The following is a 21,371-nucleotide window of genomic DNA, read 5'->3' as shown; positions in this document are numbered from 1 at the left end:
GGCCTGGTAGCATGCAAATTTTCATAGCATAATAAAAGACTTATTATCATTGATCGTATAAGTTCTAACTAAAATGCTACGTCTAGGACTTCACGAGATGCCTCAATTCATCTTCATCTAACTTCTCAATTTTCTTGCAATTTTTTAATGCTACGGTAGCATTATTTTCTTGAAACTTGAGCATAACAACACCAGGGCAATCAAGCACCATGAATGATTTTGAAAAATATTACTCCCTCCGGTCCTTTTTATAAGAAATACTTAGGGCAAAAAATTTGGTTATTTTTATAAGAAACTTTGACCAGTTTTTAAATGTTTTAAATGTTCAATTTCATTTATGCCCTTATTTATTATGAGAGAGAATTTAAAAATAAGTAAATTAGTTGAATAATGAGTAATTAAATAAGGATATATATGGAATAAATTTAAATTTATAAGAGTATTAAATGAAAATAATTATGTTAAATGTGATTTCTTGGTCTGTGTGATTTTTTCAAATTGTTCCTTATAAAAAGGATCAGAGGGAGTATCATTTGATCACCTTCACCCTTTCCTCACCACCATGAATTATTTTGAAAAAAATATGAATCGTTGGTTAGCATGCAAACTTTCATAGCATAATAAAAGATTATCATTGATCTCATAAGTTCTAACTAAAATGTGTCTTTTTTGGTTGTGTGTGATTGGTTGAAGGCATGTACCCGGTCAAAATTGGCCATTGTCCAAAACTATGAATTTTGGCAACCGTCCAATTTCGTATTTTAAAATGCGAACTCAATTTGCTGGTTATTTGATGAAAGGTTTTTTTTTACCAAAATTATAAGTGAAGTGAACACACTAGAATGACGGAGGCCAAGAAAATTAAAACTCTACTTTAATAGTCATTCCAAAGTGTATATCTTTTCAACCTAAAGACATTCGTCACCTAAAATTTTTGTAAATACTACGTTCAAATTATTTGGACAGCTTGCAAAAGAGTCATGCCATTTGGTACGAAGCAGTTGACACTTGACAAAAACACAATAATTGCTCTATGGCCATGTGCAATGAAAATATATGGGGTAATTGTTTGCAATGAACAAAACATTGTATATAAGGCAAGACAATCGATCAAAGTAAAACAGAACACAAAACAAAACAATGGAGAAGCAGAACAAAATTAATATTAAGCTTGAGAAATTAAACACAATACTCATAAAACCATCAAAACCAACACCATTACATCTTCAAACTTTCAAACTCTCATTACTAGATCAATTTTCTCCTAATTATCATACCAACATGACTTTCTTCTACCCAAATCACAACAACAATAACAATACCAACAATCATTTTTCTGATTTTTCCAATAAATCAAAAATTCTTCAAAACTCACTTTCTCAAACATTATCCCATTTTTACCCTCTCGCCGGCCGTCTCCATGACGCCACCACCATTCACTGTAACGACGACGGCGTTTTCTTCATCGAATCACGATCAACCACCACTCTCTCCCAAATTCTCACCAATCCTAATTTCGATGCACTAGAATGCTTCGTCCCAACCACTGAGGAAAAACGAAACATGCTGTTATTACTCCGATTCACCTTGTTCAGATGCGGTTCCACCGCAATTACCACATTTGTCACACACAAGATCGTTGAACTTAACACACTCATAATTTTTCTCAACACTTGGGCTGCCATCACCACCGGAAATGAAATTCCACTCCCTGATTTAACAGTCGCCGCCGCTCTTTTTCCTCCGAGAGAAGTTCCCGACTTGTCTGGTTCCGTTAAAAATTCCAATGCAAAATTCACTACTAGAAGATTCATTTTCAAAGCATCCAAAATAGAAGAACTAAAGATAAAAATCAAAAACAAATTTGAATTTCATCCTTCTAGGGTAGAGGTTGTTTTAGCTCTGATTTGGAAATGTGCTCTTTCGGCATCAATAGCAGTTTCTGGTTGCAAAACGACGTCGTTTAGGCGTTCGATTTTGTTCCAAGCAATAGACATCCGTACACGGATGAACCCCGCCGTACCAGAAACTGCAGTTGGGAACTTGGCTTGGCCGTTTTGGGTGACGGTTGAAGAAGAAAGCCACGTGGCAATAGATGAGATGGTGAAAAGAATGAGGAAGGGTAAAATGGACTTTATAGAGAATAAAGCAGAGAGGTTTAAAGGGGAAGGTGGGTTTAAGGTTGTGATGGAGAATTTGAAAGAGAGGGTTGAGATTTTGAAAAGGAATAATGAGAACAAGGGTAGTTTGGTAGTTTACAACAGTTCAAGTTGGTGTAATTATCCATTGCTTGAGTTTGATTTTGGGTGGGGCAAACCTGTGTGGTGTAGTAGTGTGAATAATAATTTTGCGATTAATTTTATTGTTTTGATGGATACAAAAAATGGTGGTGGAATTGAAGCTTTCGTTACTCTTGTTGAAGATGAGATGAAATTGTTTGAACAAAATCAGGAGCTGCTACACTATGCTGTGCTTAATCCTACAATTCTTATTTCAACTTCAAAGCTATAATAATCTCTCTTTGCCTGTTTCCGTCACTTGGTTGAGGATTTGTAGTCGGTTCGAGACTCTCATTATTATTTTAAATAGTTTAAAATGTTGGATAATTATGTAATTTTTCATTTTGTGTCCAAGTAAATTTTCCAGAATTGCCGTTTGTCTTTATTACTCGTTTGTTTAAACTCGGTCATTCCTAATTTTTTTTATTTATTTTATAAGAAGTCATGCCTAATTTTTTCTTCACAAGTATCAAATGATGTGTGTTTCATGTGAGTTGTTATGTTCGGTGGCTCCTTTTTAGTGGAACAATGCTATAGTATATACTACCCGTTAACTTTGAGATTTTATTTCTATGCAGATTAGTAGTTAGGAATTTTCATTTGTTTTATTGATAATATTCTTAGTTAATTACCAGGTTGTTATTCACCATCATTTTTGCTTAATAATACAAAAAGTGTTGAAACTAACATGGCAATCAAGCAACTTAAATTGACAACATGGCATCTCTTTAAACTGTTAATAAGACTGCTCTTACCAACACTGGGCAGTCCAACCAACCCGATAGTACTTGACTTCTAGATCTGTGAAGACAAAGCCAAAATAATTAAGGAAAAACGGATAGTGATTGCCTTCTTGAGTTTACCGGTTAAGTAGTGAGTGTCGTAAAAATATTATCATTTGGTTGCCTTCACCCTTTCCTCACTATCATGAATGATTTTGAAAAAAATATGGATCGCCGGTTAGCATGCAAACATAATTTCATAGCATAATAGAAGACTTGTTATCATTAATCTCATAAGTTCTAACTAAAATGTGTCTTTTTTTGGTTGTGTGTGATTGGTCGAAGGCATGTAACAGTCAAGGACTGACCAGTCAAAATTGGCCATTGTCCAAAACTAGGAATTTTGGCCACCGTCCAACTTCGCATTTTAAAATGCGAAATGAGTTCGCTGGTTATCTGGAGAATTTTTTTTTACGAAAAATTGTATTTTTACACACCCATTGATTAAGTACGAGGGAGTAAAATTAGAAGTGAGGTGGACGCGCTAGAAAAACGAAGGCCAAGAAAAACTCCACTTTAATATAGTCATTCCAAAGTGTATATCTTTTCAACCCAAAACCTCCCGGCCCCTAAAAAAATTCGTAAATACTTCGTTCAAATTTTAGAGCTTGGAGTGTTTATTGGTTGCTCGGTGCTTATCAAAGTCTTAGCCCTTGATCATCGGTCATTTTTTATTTGATCTTTGGAAAGACATTGTTTCAGACACTGTGGCCGCTAGAAAAGGTGGTCCAATCTTGATTTTTCTTTGATCGTTTTGTAAAGGAGGAAGATGATTTATGAGGTTGTTTTGGTGCATCCAAAGGTGAACCACAATGGCTAGAAAAACTCACTTTTAAAAGTGACGAATTTTCAAGTAACCTCATTTTAAACATTTAATTTGATAGAAAGATAGAGAATAGTCAGAGGATGAACAATATTGTATTTTTTTTTACATAAAGGTCAACGGAAGATGGTTTTGTTTGATTGGAAGTTGGTCGGTGTTGGTGGTTGATACGGAGAAGAAATTAGCATTGAGAGAAAATTGGTGAGAGAAAGAAGGAAATTTTGAAGAGTGATAGTTAAAGGTGCTCAAATTCAAACCAATTCAAATAAAAACCGCAAACTAATAAAAAACGAAAATCGCAAAAAATCAGATATTTTTCGATGCATTTGGATGTTCTTTTGTGAAAATCATCGAATTGAATTTCAGATTGATTTTTCAAAACCGATTCAAAGGACATACATATATTATTATTTTTTTTGTCAAGAAGGACATACATATATTTTACTAATACTTATTTATCTTTTTAATATTATGATATATGGCATTCAACTTTTTTTTTTTTGGAACGGCAAATATATTACTAATTGGACTGGTTATATATTTTAAGTATCCTTAACGGTCCAAAGTGAAAAAATAAAAGCAGCCCAATAAAAAAGGCGGAAGCAGCTCCCATCACAGTCGTTGCTCCATGATCTTCCCCATGATGTAAATTTAACTGCCCATCATCCCTGTCTATGAAAGAAGTGGGGGTGGTTTTGGAGATTCATTCATGAATATGTACATCTCTATAAATAGAAGTGGACCTTCAAAACGAAGTCGTTTAGGCGTTCGATTTTGTTCCAAGCAATAGACCTCCGTACACGGATGAACCCCGCCGTACCAGAAACTGCAGTTGGGAACTTGGCTTGGCCGTTTTGGGTGACGGTTGAAGAAGAAAGCCACGTGGCAATAGATGAGATGGTGAAAAGAATGAAGAAGGGTAAAATGGACTTTATAGAGAATAAAGCAGAGAGGTTTAAAGAGGAAGGTGGGTTTAAGGTTGTGATGGAGAATTTGAAAGAGAGGGTTGAGATTTTGAAAATCAATAATGAGAATGAGGGTAGTTTGGTAGTTTACAACAGTTCAAGTTGGTGTAATTATCCATTGCTTGAGTTTGATTTTGGGTGGGGCAAACCTGTGTGGTGTAGTAGCGTGAATAATAATTTGGCGATTAATTTAATTTTTTTGATGGATACAAAAAATGGTGGTGGAATTGAAGCTTTCGTTACTCTTGTTGAAGATGAGATGAAATTGTTTGAACAAAATCAGGAGCTGCTACACTATGGTGTGCTTAATCCTACCATTCTTATTTCAACTTCAAAGCTATAATTAGGTCAGAATCATTCACCTCAGCAAATGTATCGGTATACATCCGGACAGAAAAATTCACCAACCTCTTAATACTCCGTAAATTGGCAAGGCCAAGCCAATATCCAAAACTTGACCACGTTTTTTTTTTACAATGAGCTGATGATCGAACACAAGACCTATAACATACTACCCAAATCTTCATCACTAGACCAACCATAGTGACTTAACTTGACCACGTTTTTGTTGATGCTGGAATACAAAAGTTTGTGTAGTAGGTAGAAGTAGAACAAACTTCAAAATTCAGAAAATGTATAGATTGTAATCAAATATGTTTTTCACTTTCTTTACTCTTTTGGTGTGTGACACTGAGTCCAATTCTTTACTTGTAATCAAGCTTCACCTAAAATTAAACAATTGCATGAGTATTTTACGTGTGGAGTTGATTATGCAACATAGTGACAAAAAGTTAAATATTATAGTAGTTTGATGGCGTAATAGAGTCACCGCCACCGCCAAGCAGCAAATAAAAACATTTATTAATTCGGTGAAGCAATGTATATAAATAGAGCAAGATCAATGATCAAGTAAAACATAACAAAAAACAATGGAGAATAGTAGTAATAACAAGTACTACGAGATTAAGCTTGAAAAATTAAACACAATACTCATAAAACCATCAAAACCCACACCATCGCATCTTCAAAATTTCAAACTCTCATTACTAGATCAACTTTCTCCTAATATTCATGGCAACACCACTTTCTTCTACCCAAATCACAACAACATTAACAATAACCACAACCATTTTTCTGATTTTATTAATAAATCAAAAATTCTTCAAAACTCACTTTCTCAAACATTATCCCATTTTTACCCTCTCGCCGGCCGTCTACATGATGCCACCACCATTCACTGTAACGACGACGGTGTTTTCTTCATCGAATCACAAACAACCACCACTCTCTCCGAAATTCTCAACGATTCTAATTTCAAAGATCTCTAGAACCAGTGGATCTAGAACCGATTTCCGGTATTATATCTCTTCTTGTTTTGCCTTCAGGCCTCAGAAGTGCAGGACGGATGCATGCTTCCTTCACATCCGACGGGAAACATATCGTTTCACTTCGCGAAGGTTCAAATGTTTGTATCTAGAATCACACTGGCCAGGATAGGAATACCTCCAAAGCAAAGCAGATTTTGTCTTCCGGGAGTTTTCTATCCCACAATGCAACAATCGCCATACTTGGTTTCATTGAATAACGGAAATATCAATATGGCTATTTTTTTACATACTTACACACATTTTTTCAAAGTGTTCAGATAACAAAAAAATTAGAAAAATTTTATATATCTGAACACTTTTCTCCAAAGTGTGTAGGTAACAAAATAAATTTGGAAAAATTTTACATACCTGCACACTTTTTTCCAAAGTGTTCAGGTCAAAAAAAAAATTAGAAAAATTTTATATACCTGAACACTTTTTCCCAAAGTGTGTAGGTAACAAAATAAATTTGAAAAAATTTTATATACCTAAACACTTAGTTTATATATAAGGGCAAATTCGTCCATTCAAAATTAATGTTGGGGTAGATGGACAATTATTGGGGTAGAAAAAAAAAATTTCTCATCTTTAGAGCTCGGCCTAATAATTTGGCCCAATGAATATCTTAGCCCAATTTATCCTTCGTTTTCGTTTTTTTATATTTTTTCCCGTTAAAACTTGGCCACCATTTTCATAATTATCCAAGATAAATTCTCTTCCAACACCCCGTGATTCTTTTTAACCCCCAAAATTCATTCTAATTTTGCCCTTGTAGAAAAATTCGGTACGCAAAAACCGAATTTTTTCTTAGTGCAAATTCAGGAAAAATTCGGTAAACAAAAACCGGATTTTTTTATCAAGGCAAAAAATTCCGGTAAACAGAATCCAGATTTTTTATACAAGGGCAAAAACGAAAAATCCAAGAGGTGAAAAACAAACATGGATGGGTAGAGAATTTATCATTATCCAATGTTTTTAAATCCTATAGTAATAGTTTGTAAGTATATATATAATAACATGAATTCAAAATATGAGAGAAAAGGTTGATGTATAATTATCCCTCCAATAAAAATGATCAATGAGAATTGATCTGTTGAGTTCAAACAGAGAAAAATGATCAGTAATTTGTTGTTTGTTAACATGTTGAAGGAATTCCATAATTTAATAGCATACATGATAACTATGGACCTTACTCTATTAATAAAATGAATATTCACTTTACAAAATAGAGTAAGATATATCTTTACGATTTGACGATTATATAACAAATTACATATGAGATAATATCCATTAACACGAGGTGTCAATTAACACCTAATTAAATAGTTTAAAATTTTAATCATATGAAAATTAAAGAGGATTATCATATGAAAATTTGTACGAGCCCCCGTGTTTTCATAAAGAATTCACATTGAATTTTAGCTTCCGAATTTGAAATTCAAGAATTCAAAACACAAGTTAAAAAGAAGGCAACTAACAGAACTTTTCTTTGGACACAATGAACATTAATAACGAAGCAGGGCTACCATTGTCATCCACATCCATTTGAGATCTTGTCTTCTTATCATCGGAGAATGACTTTTTGTTTGAATCGTTGATTGAAAGAACTTCAATATTGTCCTTGTGGAAATATTCATATTGTATTCAGATATATTTTTTCAATGGACTCGTCTGCATGAAGCTTTAAGTCAGCCAGTCATTAATGCCTCATCCGAACATTCAGCACCATGTGAAGAACTAAACCAGCTGAACTCCTCTTCAGTATTGAGACTCCCTATTCCAAATGCTAAATCACAACTTATGCATGATTGTATAGAATCAATTAATTTTTCAGACAAAGGAATAGATGAGGTAATTTTATTCAAATTGGAGGGTTAAATAAATTATAGATGAGGTAATCTGTGTTCCTGGGTGTTAAATAAATTATATAATTATTGTACCACTCCTTGTGCTACCTCCACCAGCTTAATGATGGGAATGTTGTCTACTAAATTTTTTCCGCCTCCTCCCAAATCCTTCTGGACAACCACTTTCTCAAGGCCGATTTCCATCTCGACCCTTGAATAGTAGTTGTACAGGAGAACCTAAATGGCCCCCAACGTGAGTACGATCACACTCGAAGCTGGGGAAAAAAATTAATCAATATATTAATTTGTCAAAAAATAATAATATATAATGCAATTAGTTTAATTTTTTAATAGTCACACAAATGTTAATATCATACGGCGCTCACTATAAGACAAATGGTAAGTGCAAATGGCATGGATCGTACATTCCTTGTTCGAATGACTTGCACCTACACACATGTTATTAATGAAGCATGCAACAAACTAACAATTAAAAATAATAATAGTAATAGTAAAGTAGTATGTGTGTGCACTCGTGTACGTGCGTGCGTGCGTACGTGTGTGATAAATAAATTATCTATATATATAATTCCTAGATAGTTCTCCTACTATCCATCTTAACCCTAATCCACATCACCCACTTACATCCAATTAAATCACACAATAATGCCACATCACTTCCTTATATTATATCATTCTCATCTCTATTTTTTTTTATATTATATCAATCTCATAATAAATAATAAAGAATTATGCTTCTCCAATTATCCAAAAGTTGATGTCACAAGATCTCATCTCTATTTTTTTCATAGAAACAACAAAGAGTTTATAATTTAGTCACACAAAAAAATACGAAGATTGTATACATTATTGACTTAATTACATTATAATTGTAGAGAAGAGTGAAGGTTATGCAAAAAGTTAGGTTATGAGATTGAAATATATAACCATTATCATTATCACATTTCATTCAATTTTGATGGTCCCTACTCATTCTCTATACATATAGGTATATATATGTAACAGACAAATACAAACTGAGGTTACGTCTATGAATATATTGTTTGTTGATGAAAAAGTGATGTACTATCTTGATATACTTATCACATTTTCACAAAATCTCTATTGATGTTTTTTTTTATTATTGACTTTTTCCCTTTTTTTACTTTGATCATCCAGTGTGATAAGATTCTTGCTACTTTGGGAAAGAGTTTGGTTTCAAAGATAAAAAAATTGGTTGAAGAAGGATCAACATATAAGGTTGAAAATATATTGGTTGGAGGAAGTGATAAGTACATCACTTTTTATTATTATTATTATTATTATTATTATTATTATTATTATTATTATTATTATTATAATTTTCATTTTCAAAACACTTATTGTTACAATTTATACGAATAATTTTTCAACACCATAATATAAAATACCACATAACACCTGTGCATCGCACGGGTGTGAGACTAGTATAATTATTGTACCACCTCCCTATGCTACTTCTCTATGAGGTGGCCACCTACCTCCACCAGCTTAATGACGGGAATGCCGCCTAAATTCTCCCCGCTTCCTCCCAAATCATCCTGGACAACAACTCTGTCAACGTCGATTTCCCTACCAGCCCGTGGTAGCTATACAAGATAAGCCGAATAGTACCTAGTGCGAGTCTGATCACATTGGGGAGCTGGGAAAAAAATTAATCAATATAAAACATACTACTTTACTATAAGTGATCACATGAAGTCACAAATGTATATAAAAACAAAATATCATGTAACAAAACAATTTATATCATGAAAAAATACAGCTTTATGCCAATTATTTTGTGTGTTAGGTGCTATAGATAAAATAGCAGAAAATACCTCGATCCTCTATGCAGCGCTCTTCTTTGTCCTAAAAAATCTCCCCTCCGCCTCCCTCTGCCGCCTACCCTCAGTCTCCCTCCTCCCCATCTTATGCTTTTGGAGTCTCAACTGGAGTAACTGGAGTTTCTTCTGTTGTTTGTGTTGGTTCTTCTGTTGTTGGTGCTTCTATGGCAGGAACTTCAGATTCTGGTTGTTTTGTTATAGGAACTTCAGACACCTCCCCTCTCTCTACCTATTCCCCAGCCACAACCACTAGCACTTTGTCTCCGTCTGCTCCACCCTCACCCACCTCCCTTCCACCTCCCTCTTCTACCTCTACGAGGCGGCCACCTACCTCCACCAACTCAATGACGGGAGCGCCACCAACTGAATTCTCCCCGCCTCCTCCCAAATCCTCCCGGACAACAACTTTCTCAATGTCGGTTTCCCTCCCGGCCTGTGAATAGTAGTCGTACAGGAGAACCTAAATGGCCCCCAGCGTGAGTACGATCACACTAGAAGCTGGGGAAAAAATTAATCAATATATTAATTTGTCAAAAAAATTAATATATAATGCAATTAGTTTAATTTTTTAATAGTCACGTCAATGTTAATATCATATTGTGGCGCTCACTATAAGACAAACGGTAAGTGCAAATGGCATGTATCGTACACTCCTTGTTCGAATGACTTGTACATACACACATGTTATTAATGAAGCATGCAACAAATTAACAATTAAAAATAATAATAGTAATAATAAAGTAGTATGTGTGTGCACTTGCGTGTGCATGCGTGCGTACGTGCGTGCGTTCGTGTGTGTTAAATAATTTTTTTTTTTTTTGAAGAAGCCAAAATGAAATATAATTATTGTACCACCTCCCTATGCTACCTCTCTATGAGGTGGCCACCTACCTCCCAAATCCTCCTGAATAACAACTCTCTTAACGTCGCTTTGCCTACCGGCCCGTGAGTAGTAGCTGTATAGGATAACTCAACACTGGCCCGTGAGTAGTAGCTGTATAGGATAACTCAACACTTCTTGTTCGAATGACTTGTACCTACACACATGTTATTGATAAAGAATGCAACAAATCAGCAGTTAAAAAAAAGTAGTAGTAGTAGTAGTAAAGTAGTTTAAATTATACATAATTAACTTACCATAACGCTCAGCGGTGCCGCAAAAACAACGATGGATAAAGAAGTACAAATCCATCCAAGTACCACGACATGATGCTTCTTAGCTATAGCAAATTGTATAACTAAGAAGATCGATAAAAATAAACCCACATTGATTGCCATAAGCAATTTGAGGGTTAATTGCTGTAATTAAAATACGACACATCCAAAAGCGTTGATAGAAATAATTATAACGCCGTCCATCTGTAGGAAGACATAATACAACCAAAGCACACAAGAAAATAATGCTACCAATTACGGTGGCGAATGAAAGCTTTATGCGGTTCTTCTTTTATATATTGTAATAAAAGAGGGAAAAATGAAAGTACAATGTGAAAGTAAGTCCAACGTGGAATTGAAGGAAAACCAAAACAAAATAAATCAAATGAAATATAGATACAACAACATTAAACATAAAACTTGCTTGTGACTTGCTATAATTTGTACTACAATATCAATGATAACATAGCCTATACCCATAGACCAAAATCACAAGACCGTTTGTGAACGAAATAAGAAACTATATGTTGCTATCAAACTTAAAACTAGACAATACATAAAAGGGAAACAAAAATAAATGATTTAGCCAAACTTGAATCTACCTCTGAAAAAGAACAGAACACAATCAATCAATCAGATTCAATTACTCATTCTCCCTTTCCTCTCCTACCTACTACCTCACGCATCCAAATTAGTTCACAACGTAGGATATATATTAGATTCAGATCTGCTGATTTTCTTTGCTTGTTTGTTTGAAGTTTGAAGCTTGCCAATCGATATCTATCAGATTCAGATCGCACTTCTTCATTTCCTTCAAACAAACTTCAAACAAACAACCAACCAAGCACGCACGCACTTACTTTTATTTTAATGAAGCATGCAACAAATTAACAATTAAAAATAATAATAGTAATAATAAAGTAGTATGTGTGTGCACTCGCGTGTGCATGCGTGCGTACGTGCGTGCGTCCGTGTGTGTTAAATAAATTTTTTTTTTTTTTTGAAGAAGCCAAAATGAAATATAATTATTGTACCACCTCCCTATGCTGCCTCTCTATGAGGTGGCCACCTACCTCCCAAATCCTCCTGAATAACAACTCTCTTAACGTCGGTTTGCCTACCGGCCCGTGAGTAGTAGCTGTATAGGATAACTCAACACTTCTTGTTCGAATGACTTGTACCTACACACATGTTATTGATAAAGAATGCAACAAATCAGCAGTTAAAAAAAAGTAGTAGTAGTAGTAGTAAAGTAGTTTAAATTATACATAATTAACTTACCATAACGCTCAGCGGTGCCGCAAAAACAACGATGGATAAAGAAGTACAAATCCATCCAAGTACCACGACATGATGCTTCTTAGCTATAGCAAATTGTATAACTAAGAAGATCGATAAAAATAAACCCACGTTGATTGCCATAAGCAATTTGAGGGTTAATTGCTGTAATTAAAATACGACACATCCAAAAGCGTTGATAGAAATAATTATAACGTCGTCCATCTATAGGAAGACATAATACAACCAAAGCACACAAGAAAATAATGCTACCAATTACGGTGGCGAATGAAAGCTTTATGCTGTTCTTCTTTTATATATTGTAATAAATAAAAGAGGGAAAAATGAAAGTACAATGTGAAAGTAAGTCCAACGTGGAATTGAAGGAAAACCAAAACAAAATAAATCAAATGAAATATAGATACAACAACATTAAACATAAAACTTGCTTGTGACTTGCTATAATTTGTACTACAATATCAATGATAACATAGCCTATACCCATAGACCAAAATCACAAGACCGTTTGTGAACGAAATAAGAAACTATATGTTGCTATCAAACTTAAAACTAGACAATACATAAAAGGGAAACAAAAATAAATGATTTAGCCAAATCTACCTCTGAAAAAGAACAGAACACAATCAATCAGATTCAATCACTCATTCTCCCTTTCCTCTCCTACCTACTACCTCAAGCATCCAAATTGAATGAATGGATATCTTTTATTTTTGACAAAAACCAAATTAACTCATTTCATTCATAACAATATATTCAATACAAGATGACATATGATCATGACAATGTGAACTAGCATATGACAATGACGCTCTTGCTAATGAATGAGCCACATTGTTTGCTTGTCGCCGAACATAACTTATCTTAAAGTTTGGAAAAAAAGAGAGTGAAGTTTTACAAGAATTTAAAATAGCTCCTACTTCTGAATTGGTACCATTATTGTTGGAAATGCCTACTTGCTTAAATGACATCATTAATCATAAAAAGATTAAAGATTCTCTCTTATTTTGTTATTATTTTTTTTATAAGATAACTCCATATCATTATACTTCCTCATAAATCAAGAGCTGCAATTCCAGATTTTTTTAGGTTGAACAAACTCTTTGCATACCCAGCACCGCATTGATTGATTGCGGCACAGAGCTTAATCCCAGAATTATTTTTTGATAAGTTCTTATTTCAATTTCTTCTTTCAAACTCTCTATTTTTTACTTGTTGCTTGTATTGCTAGAATAAATATTGGGATTGGAATTCTACATTCAATCAATTTTATTCCACTTTGAATTTTTATGGACTTTCAATTTTGTATTCCACTTTGAATTAAACCAAGCACTGGAATTAAGAACAACATAGAAATATTATGCCCAAAAGTGAAACGGGGAAAGAAAAGAATAAGTAAAGCTTGATGAGGATGCAGTAAGCAGTGTGCTTATGGGAGATTGCATTGACCTTGTTAACCCAGGAGTAGCACCAACATTGACAACATGGCATCTCTTTAAACTGTTAATAAGACTGCTATTACCAATATTGGGCAGTCCAACCAAACCGATAGTGATTGACTTCTTGATCTGTGAAGACAAAGCAAAAATAATTAACGAAAAACCGATAATGATTGACTTCTTGAGTTTGCCGGTTAAGTAGTGAGTGTCGTCAAAATATTATCGTTTCCTCGCCACCATGAATGATTTTGAAAAAAATATGGATCGCCTGTTAGCATGCAAACTTTCATAGCATAATAAAAGACTTATTATCATTGATCACATAAGTTCTAACTAAAATGCTACGTCTAGGACTTCACGAGATGCCTCAGTTCATCTTCATCTAACTTCTCAATTTTCTTGCAATTTTTCAATGCTACGGTAGCATTATTTTCTTGAAACTTGAGCATAACAACACCAGGGCAATCAAGCACCATGAATGATTTTGAAAAATATTATCATTTGATCACTTCACCCTTTCCTCATCACCATGAATTATTTTGAAAAAAATATGAATCGTCGGTTAGCCTGCAAACTTTCATATCATTGATCTCATAAGTTCTAACTAAAATGTATCTTTTTTGGTTGTGTGTGATTGGTTGAAGGCATATACCCAATCAAAATTGGCCATTGTCCAAAACTATGAATTTTGGCAACCGTCCAATTTCGTATTTTAAAATGCGAACTCAATTCGCTGGTTATTTGATGAAAGGTTTTTTTTTACCAAAATTATAAGTGAAGTGAACACACTAGAATGACGGAGGCCAAGAAAATTAAAACTCTACTTTAATAGTCATTTTAAAGTGTATATTTTTTCAACCTAAAGACACTCGTCACCTAAAATTTTTGTAAATGCTTCGTTTAAATTATTTGGACAGCTTGCAAAAGAGTCATGCCATTTGGTACGACGCACTTGACACTTGACAAAAACACAATAATTGCTCTATGGCCATGTGCAATGAAAATATATGGGGTAATGGTTTGCAATGAACAAAACATTGTATATAAGGCAAGACAATCGATCAAAGTAAAACAGAACACAAAACAAAACAATGGAGAAGCAGAACAAAATTAATATTAAGCTTGAGAAATTAAACACAATACTCATAAAACCATCAAAACCAACACCATTACATCTTCAAACTTTCAAACTCTCATTACTAGATCAATTTTCTCCAAATTATCATACCAACATGACTTTCTTCTACCCAAATCACAACAACAATAACAATACCAACAATCATTTTTCTGATTTTTCCAATAAATCAAAAATTCTTCAAAACTCACTTGCTCAAACATTATCCCATTTTTACCCTCTCGCCGGCCGTCTCCATGACGCCACCACCATTCACTGTAACGACGACGGCGTTTTCTTCATCGAATCACGATCAACCACCACTCTCTCCCAAATTCTCACCAATCCTAATTTCGATGCACTAGAATGCTTCGTCCCAACCACTGAGGAAAAACGAAACATGCTGTTATTACTCCGATTCACCTTGTTCAGATGCGGTTCCACCGCAATTACCACATTTGTCACACACAAGATCGTTGAACTTAACACACTCATAATTTTTCTCAACACTTGGGCTGCCATCACCACCGGAAATGAAATTCCACTCCCTGATTTAACAGTCGCCGCCGCTCTTTTTCCTCCGAGAGAAGTTCCCGACGTGTCTGGTTCCGTTAAAAATTCCAATGCAAAATTCACTACTAGAAGATTCATTTTCAAAGCATCCAAAATAGAAGAACTAAAGATAAAAATCAAAAACAAATTTGAATTTCATCCTTCTAGGGTAGAGGTTGTTTTAGCTCTGATTTGGAAATGTGCTCTTTCGGCATCAATAGCAGTTTCTGGTTCCAAAACGACGTCGTTTAGGCGTTCGATTTTGTTCCAAGCAATAGACATCCGTACACGTATGAACCCCGCCGTACCAGAAACTGCAGTTGGGAACTTGGCTTGGCCGTTTTGGGTGACGGTTGAAGAAGAAAGCCACGTGGCAATAGATGAGATGGTGAAAAGAATGAGGAAGGGTAAAATGGACTTTATAGAGAATAAAGCAGAGAGGTTTAAAGGGGAAGGTGGGTTTAAGGTTGTGATGGAGAATTTGAAAGAGAGGGTTGAGATTTTGAAAAGGAATAATGAGAATAAGGGTAGTTTGGTAGTTTACAACAGTTCAAGTTGGTGTAATTATCCATTGCTTGAGTTTGATTTTGGGTGGGGCAAACCTGTGTGGTGTAGTAGTGTGAATAATAATTTTGCGACTAATTTAATTGTTTTGATGGATACAAAAAATGGTGGTGGAATTGAAGCTTTCGTTACTCTTGTTGAAGATGAGATGAAATTGTTTGAACAAAATCAGGAGCTGCTACACTATGCTGTGCTTAATCCTACAATTCTTATTTCAACTTCAAAGCTATAATAATCTCTCTTTGCCTGTTTCCGTCACTTGGTTGAGGATTTGTAGTCGGTTCGAGACTCTCATTATTATTTTAAATAGTTTAAAATGTTGGATAATTATGTAATTTTTCATTTTGTGTCCAAGTAAATTTTCCAGAATTGCCGTTTGTCTTTATTACTCGTTTGTTTAAACTCGGTCATTCCTAATTTTTTTTATTTATTTTATAAGAAGTCATGCCTAATTTTTTCTTCACAAGTATCAAATGATGTGTGTTTCATGTGAGTTGTTATGTTCGGTGGCTCCTTTTTAGTGGAACAATGCTATAGTATATACTACCCGTTAACTTTGAGATTTTATTTCTATGCAGATTAGTAGTTAGGAATTTTCATTTGTTTTATTGATAATATTCTTAGTTAATTACCAGGTTGTTATTCACCATCATTTTTGCTTAATAATACAAAAAGTGTTGAAACTAACATGGCAATCAAGCAACTTAAATTGACAACATGGCATCTCTTTAAACTGTTAATAAGACTGCTCTTACCAACACTGGGCAGTCCAACCAACCCGATAGTACTTGACTTCTAGATCTGTGAAGACAAAGCCAAAATAATTAAGGAAAAACGGATAGTGATTGCCTTCTTGAGTTTACCGGTTAAGTAGTGAGTGTCGTAAAAATATTATCATTTGGTTGCCTTCACCCTTTTCTCACTATCATGAATGATTTTGAAAAAAATATGGATCGCCGGTTAGCATGCAAACATAATTTCATAGCATAATAGAAGACTTGTTATCATTAATCTCATAAGTTCTAACTAAAATGTGTCTTTTTTTGGTTGTGTGTGATTGGTCGAAGGCATGTAACAGTCAAGGACTGACCAGTCAAAATTGGCCATTGTCCAAAACTAGGAATTTTGGCCACCGTCCAACTTCGCATTTTAAAATGCGAAATGAGTTCGCTGGTTATCTGGAGAATTTTTTTTTACGAAAAATTGTATTTTTACACACCCATTGATTAAGTACGAGGGAGTAAAATTAGAAGTGAGGTGGACGCGCTAGAAAAACGAAGGCCAAGAAAAACTCCACTTTAATATAGTCATTCCAAAGTGTATATCTTTTCAACCCAAAACCTCCCGGCCCCTAAAAAAATTCGTAAATACTTCGTTCAAATTTTAGAGCTTGGAGTGTTTATTGGTTGCTCGGTGCTTATCAAAGTCTTAGCCCTTGATCATCGGTCATTTTTTATTTGATCTTTGGAAAGACATTGTTTCAGACACTGTGGCCGCTAGAAAAGGTGGTCCAATCTTGATTTTTCTTTGATCGTTTTGTAAAGGAGAAAGATGATTTATGAGGTTGTTTTGGTGCATCCAAAGGTGAACCACAATGGCTAGAAAAACTCACTTTTAAAAGTGACGAATTTTCAAGTAACCTCATTTTAAACATCTAATTTGATAGAAAGATAGAGAATAGTCAGAGGATGAACAATATTGTATTTTTTTTTACATAAAGGTCAACGGAAGATGGTTTTGTTTGATTGGAAGTTGGTCGGTGTTGGTGGTTGATACGGAGAAGAAATTAGCATTGAGAGAAAATTGGTGAGAGAAAGAAGGAAATTTTGAAGAGTGATAGTTAGAGGTGCTCAAATTCAAACCAATTCAAATAAAAACCGCAAACTAATAAAAAACGAAAATCGCAAAAAATCAGATATTTTTCGATGCATTTGGATGTTCTTTTGTGAAAATCATCGAATTGAATTTCAGATTGATTTTTCAAAACCGATTCAAAGGACATACATATATTATTATTTTTTTTGTCAAGAAGGACATACATATATTTTACTAATACTTATTTATCTTTTTAATATTATGATATATGGCATTCAACTTTTTTTTTTTGGAACGGCAAATATATTACTAATTGGACTGGTTATATATTTTAAGTATCCTTAACGGTCCAAAGTGAAAAAATAAAAGCAGCCCAATAAAAAAGGCGGAAGCAGCTCCCATCACAGTCGTTGCTCCATGATCTTCCCCATGATGTAAATTTAACTGCCCATCATCCCTGTCTATGAAAGAAGTGGGGGTGGTTTTGGAGATTCATTCATGAATATGTACATCTCTATAAATAGAAGTGGACCTTCAAAACGAAGTCGTTTAGGCGTTCGATTTTGTTCCAAGCAATAGACCTCCGTACACGGATGAACCCCGCCGTACCAGAAACTGCAGTTGGGAACTTGGCTTGGCCGTTTTGGGTGACGGTTGAAGAAGAAAGCCACGTGGCAATAGATGAGATGGTGAAAAGAATGAAGAAGGGTAAAATGGACTTTATAGAGAATAAAGCAGAGAGGTTTAAAGAGGAAGGTGGGTTTAAGGTTGTGATGGAGAATTTGAAAGAGAGGGTTGAGATTTTGAAAATCAATAATGAGAATGAGGGTAGTTTGGTAGTTTACAACAGTTCAAGTTGGTGTAATTATCCATTGCTTGAGTTTGGTTTTGGGTGGGGCAAACCTGTGTGGTGTAGTAGCGTGAATAGTAATTTGGCGATTAATTTAATTTTTTTGATGGATACAAAAAATGGTGGTGGAATTGAAGCTTTCGTTACTCTTGTTGAAGATGAGATGAAATTGTTTGAACAAAATCAGGAGCTGCTACACTATGCTGTGCTTAATCCTACCATTCTTATTTCAACTTTAAAGCTATAATTAGGTCAGAATCATTCACCTCAGCAAATGTATCGGTATACATCCGGACAGAAAAATTCACCAACCTCTTAATACTCCGTAAATTGGCAAGGCCAAGCCAATATCCAAAACTTGACCACGTTTTTTTTTTTACAATGAGCTGATGATCGAACACAATACCTATAACATACTACCAAAATCCTTCATCACTAGACCAACCATAGTGACTTAACTTGACCACGTTTTTGTTGATGCTGGAATACAAAAGTTTGTGTCATTAGCTCAGTAGGTAGAAGTAGAACAAACTTCAAAATTCAGAAAATGTATAGATTGTAATCAAATATGTTTTTCACTTTCTTTACTCTTTTGGTGTGTGACACTGAGTCCAATTCTTTACTTGTAATCAAGCTTCACCTAAAATTAAACAATTGCATGAGTATTTTACGTGTGGAGTTGATTATGCAACATAGTGACAAAAAGTTAAATATTATAGTAGTTTGATGGCGTAATAGAGTCACCGCCACCGCCAAGCAGCAAATAAAAACATTTATTAATTCGGTGAAGCAATGTATATAAATAGAGCAAGATCAATGATCAAGTAAAACATAACAAAAAACAATGGAGAATAGTAGTAATAACAAGTACTACGAGATTAAGCTTGAAAAATTAAACACAATACTCATAAAACCATCAAAACCCACACCATCGCATCTTCAAAATTTCAAACTCTCATTACTAGATCAACTTTCTCCTAATATTCATGGCAACACCACTTTCTTCTACCCAAATCACAACAACATTAACAATAACCACAACCATTTTTCTGATTTTATTAATAAATCAAAAATTCTTCAAAACTCACTTTCTCAAACATTATCCCATTTTTACCCTCTCGCCGGCCGTCTACATGATGCCACCACCATTCACTGTAACGACGACGGTGTTTTCTTCATCGAATCACAAACAACCACCACTCTCTCCGAAATTCTCACCGATCCTAATTTCAATACACTAGAATGCTTCCTCCCAACCACTGAGGAGAAACGAAACATGTTGTTATTACTCCGATTCACGTTATTCAGTTGCGGTTCCACTGCAATTACCATATCCCTCACACACAAGATCGTTGACTTTAATACACTCATAATTTTTCTCAACACTTGGACCACGACCACCACTGGAAATGAAATTCCACTCCCTGATTTAACTGTCGCCGCCGCTCTTTTTCCTCCGAGAGAAATTCCCGGTATGTCTGGTTCCGTTAAAACTTCCGATGCAAAATTCACTACTAGAAGATTCATTTTCGAAACATCCAAAATAGAAGAACTAAAGACAAATATCAAAAACAAAATCGAATTTGAATTTGAATTTGAATTTCATCCTTCTAGGGTAGAGGTTGTTTTAGCTCTGATTTGGAAATGTGCTCTTTCGGCATCAATAGCAGTTTCTGGTTCCAAAACGACGTCGTTTAAGCGTTCGATTTTGTTCCAAGCAGTGAACCTCCGTACACGGATGGAACCCACCGTACCAGAAACTGCAGTTGGAAATGTGGTTTGGCCGTTTTGGGTGACGGTTGAAGAAGAAAGCCACGTGGCAATAGATGAGATGGTGAAAAGAATGAGGAAGGGTATAATGGACTTTATAGAGAATAAAGCAGAGAGGTTTAAAGAGGAAGGTGGGTTTAAGGTTGTGATGGAGAGTTTGAAAGAGAGAGTAGAGATTTTGAAGGGAAATGAGAATGAGGGTAGTTTGGTAATTTACAAATGTTCAAGTTGGTGTAAATTTCCATTGCTTGAATTTGATTTCGGTTGGGGAAAACCTGTGTGGAGTTGTAGTGTGAATAATTTGGTGAGTAATACAATTGCTTTGATGGATACAAAAGATGGTGGTGGAGTTGAAGCTTTTGTTACTCTTGATGAAGATGAGATGAAATTGTTTGAACAAAATGAGGAGCTGCTATACTATGCTTTGCTTAATCCTACAATTCTTATTTGAACTTCCAACTTCGTCTCATGCTGCCATAATATTTAGATACATATGTAGAATCATTATTACAGATAGGTATGTCTACTTTATGCACATTAGAGGCCGATCGTGCATAGCAATATTATGTCTCTGAGGTCATAGGAGAATTGGTTTTGCTATTAAAAAATAATTAATGGTCCAACTTGTTAACCGTTTGTCTTTCATTAATGTATAATTATCTCGTATAGTTATTAATGAAATAGTAAAAATACATTATCTAAAATAATGATAGCGCACAGACTAAAGAGAAGGGTAAACCCGTCATTTGGAGGGTTTATCAAAGGAGAAACAAAAAATTAAAATAAATAAATAAATAATATAATATTAGTGTGTTAGTTTGAATTTTAAAAAGTTAGTTATTGGTTGTGGATTGTATTTAAGTTTGATGTTTGTTATTTTTTATTTTA

General features: G+C 34.6%; 2 protein-coding genes across 3 annotated transcripts; both read left to right on the top strand.

Moving 5' to 3' along the window:
- Window positions 1-1,016: 1,016 nt before the first annotated feature.
- LOC123910673 (BAHD acyltransferase BIA1-like) lies at window positions 1,017-21,113 on the top strand. Of its 2 annotated transcripts, XM_045961856.1 has the most exons (2): window positions 1,067-1,884; window positions 20,329-21,113. In XM_045961856.1, the coding sequence occupies exons 1-2, from the start codon at window positions 1,141-1,143 to the stop codon at window positions 20,932-20,934; spliced, it is 1,350 nt and encodes a 449-aa protein (XP_045817812.1). In that variant the 5' UTR covers window positions 1,067-1,140; the 3' UTR covers window positions 20,935-21,113. The 2 variants fall into 2 exon arrangements, with proteins under 2 accessions (XP_045817811.1, XP_045817812.1); XM_045961855.1 differs by lacking the exon at window positions 20,329-21,113 and having other exon boundaries at window positions 1,017-2,664.
- LOC123910672 (BAHD acyltransferase BIA1-like) lies at window positions 14,860-16,433 on the top strand. Its single transcript, XM_045961854.1, has one exon. The coding sequence runs from the start codon at window positions 14,910-14,912 to the stop codon at window positions 16,278-16,280; it is 1,371 nt and encodes a 456-aa protein (XP_045817810.1). The 5' UTR covers window positions 14,860-14,909; the 3' UTR covers window positions 16,281-16,433.
- Window positions 21,114-21,371: the final 258 nt, after the last annotated feature.

Source organism: Trifolium pratense, linkage group LG2, assembly GCF_020283565.1.
Source record: "Trifolium pratense cultivar HEN17-A07 linkage group LG2, ARS_RC_1.1, whole genome shotgun sequence".
NCBI classification, from domain to species: Eukaryota; Viridiplantae; Streptophyta; class Magnoliopsida; order Fabales; family Fabaceae; genus Trifolium; species Trifolium pratense.
The sequence above is the reverse complement of the archived record's forward strand: the minus strand, read 5'-3'. Positions and strand labels throughout refer to the sequence as shown.

Coding starts and splice junctions, on each gene's coding strand:
- LOC123910673 (XM_045961855.1), top strand. CDS start 1,141: ATGGAGAAGCAGAACAAAATTAATATTAAGCTTGAGAAATTAAACACA.
- LOC123910672 (XM_045961854.1), top strand. CDS start 14,910: ATGGAGAAGCAGAACAAAATTAATATTAAGCTTGAGAAATTAAACACA.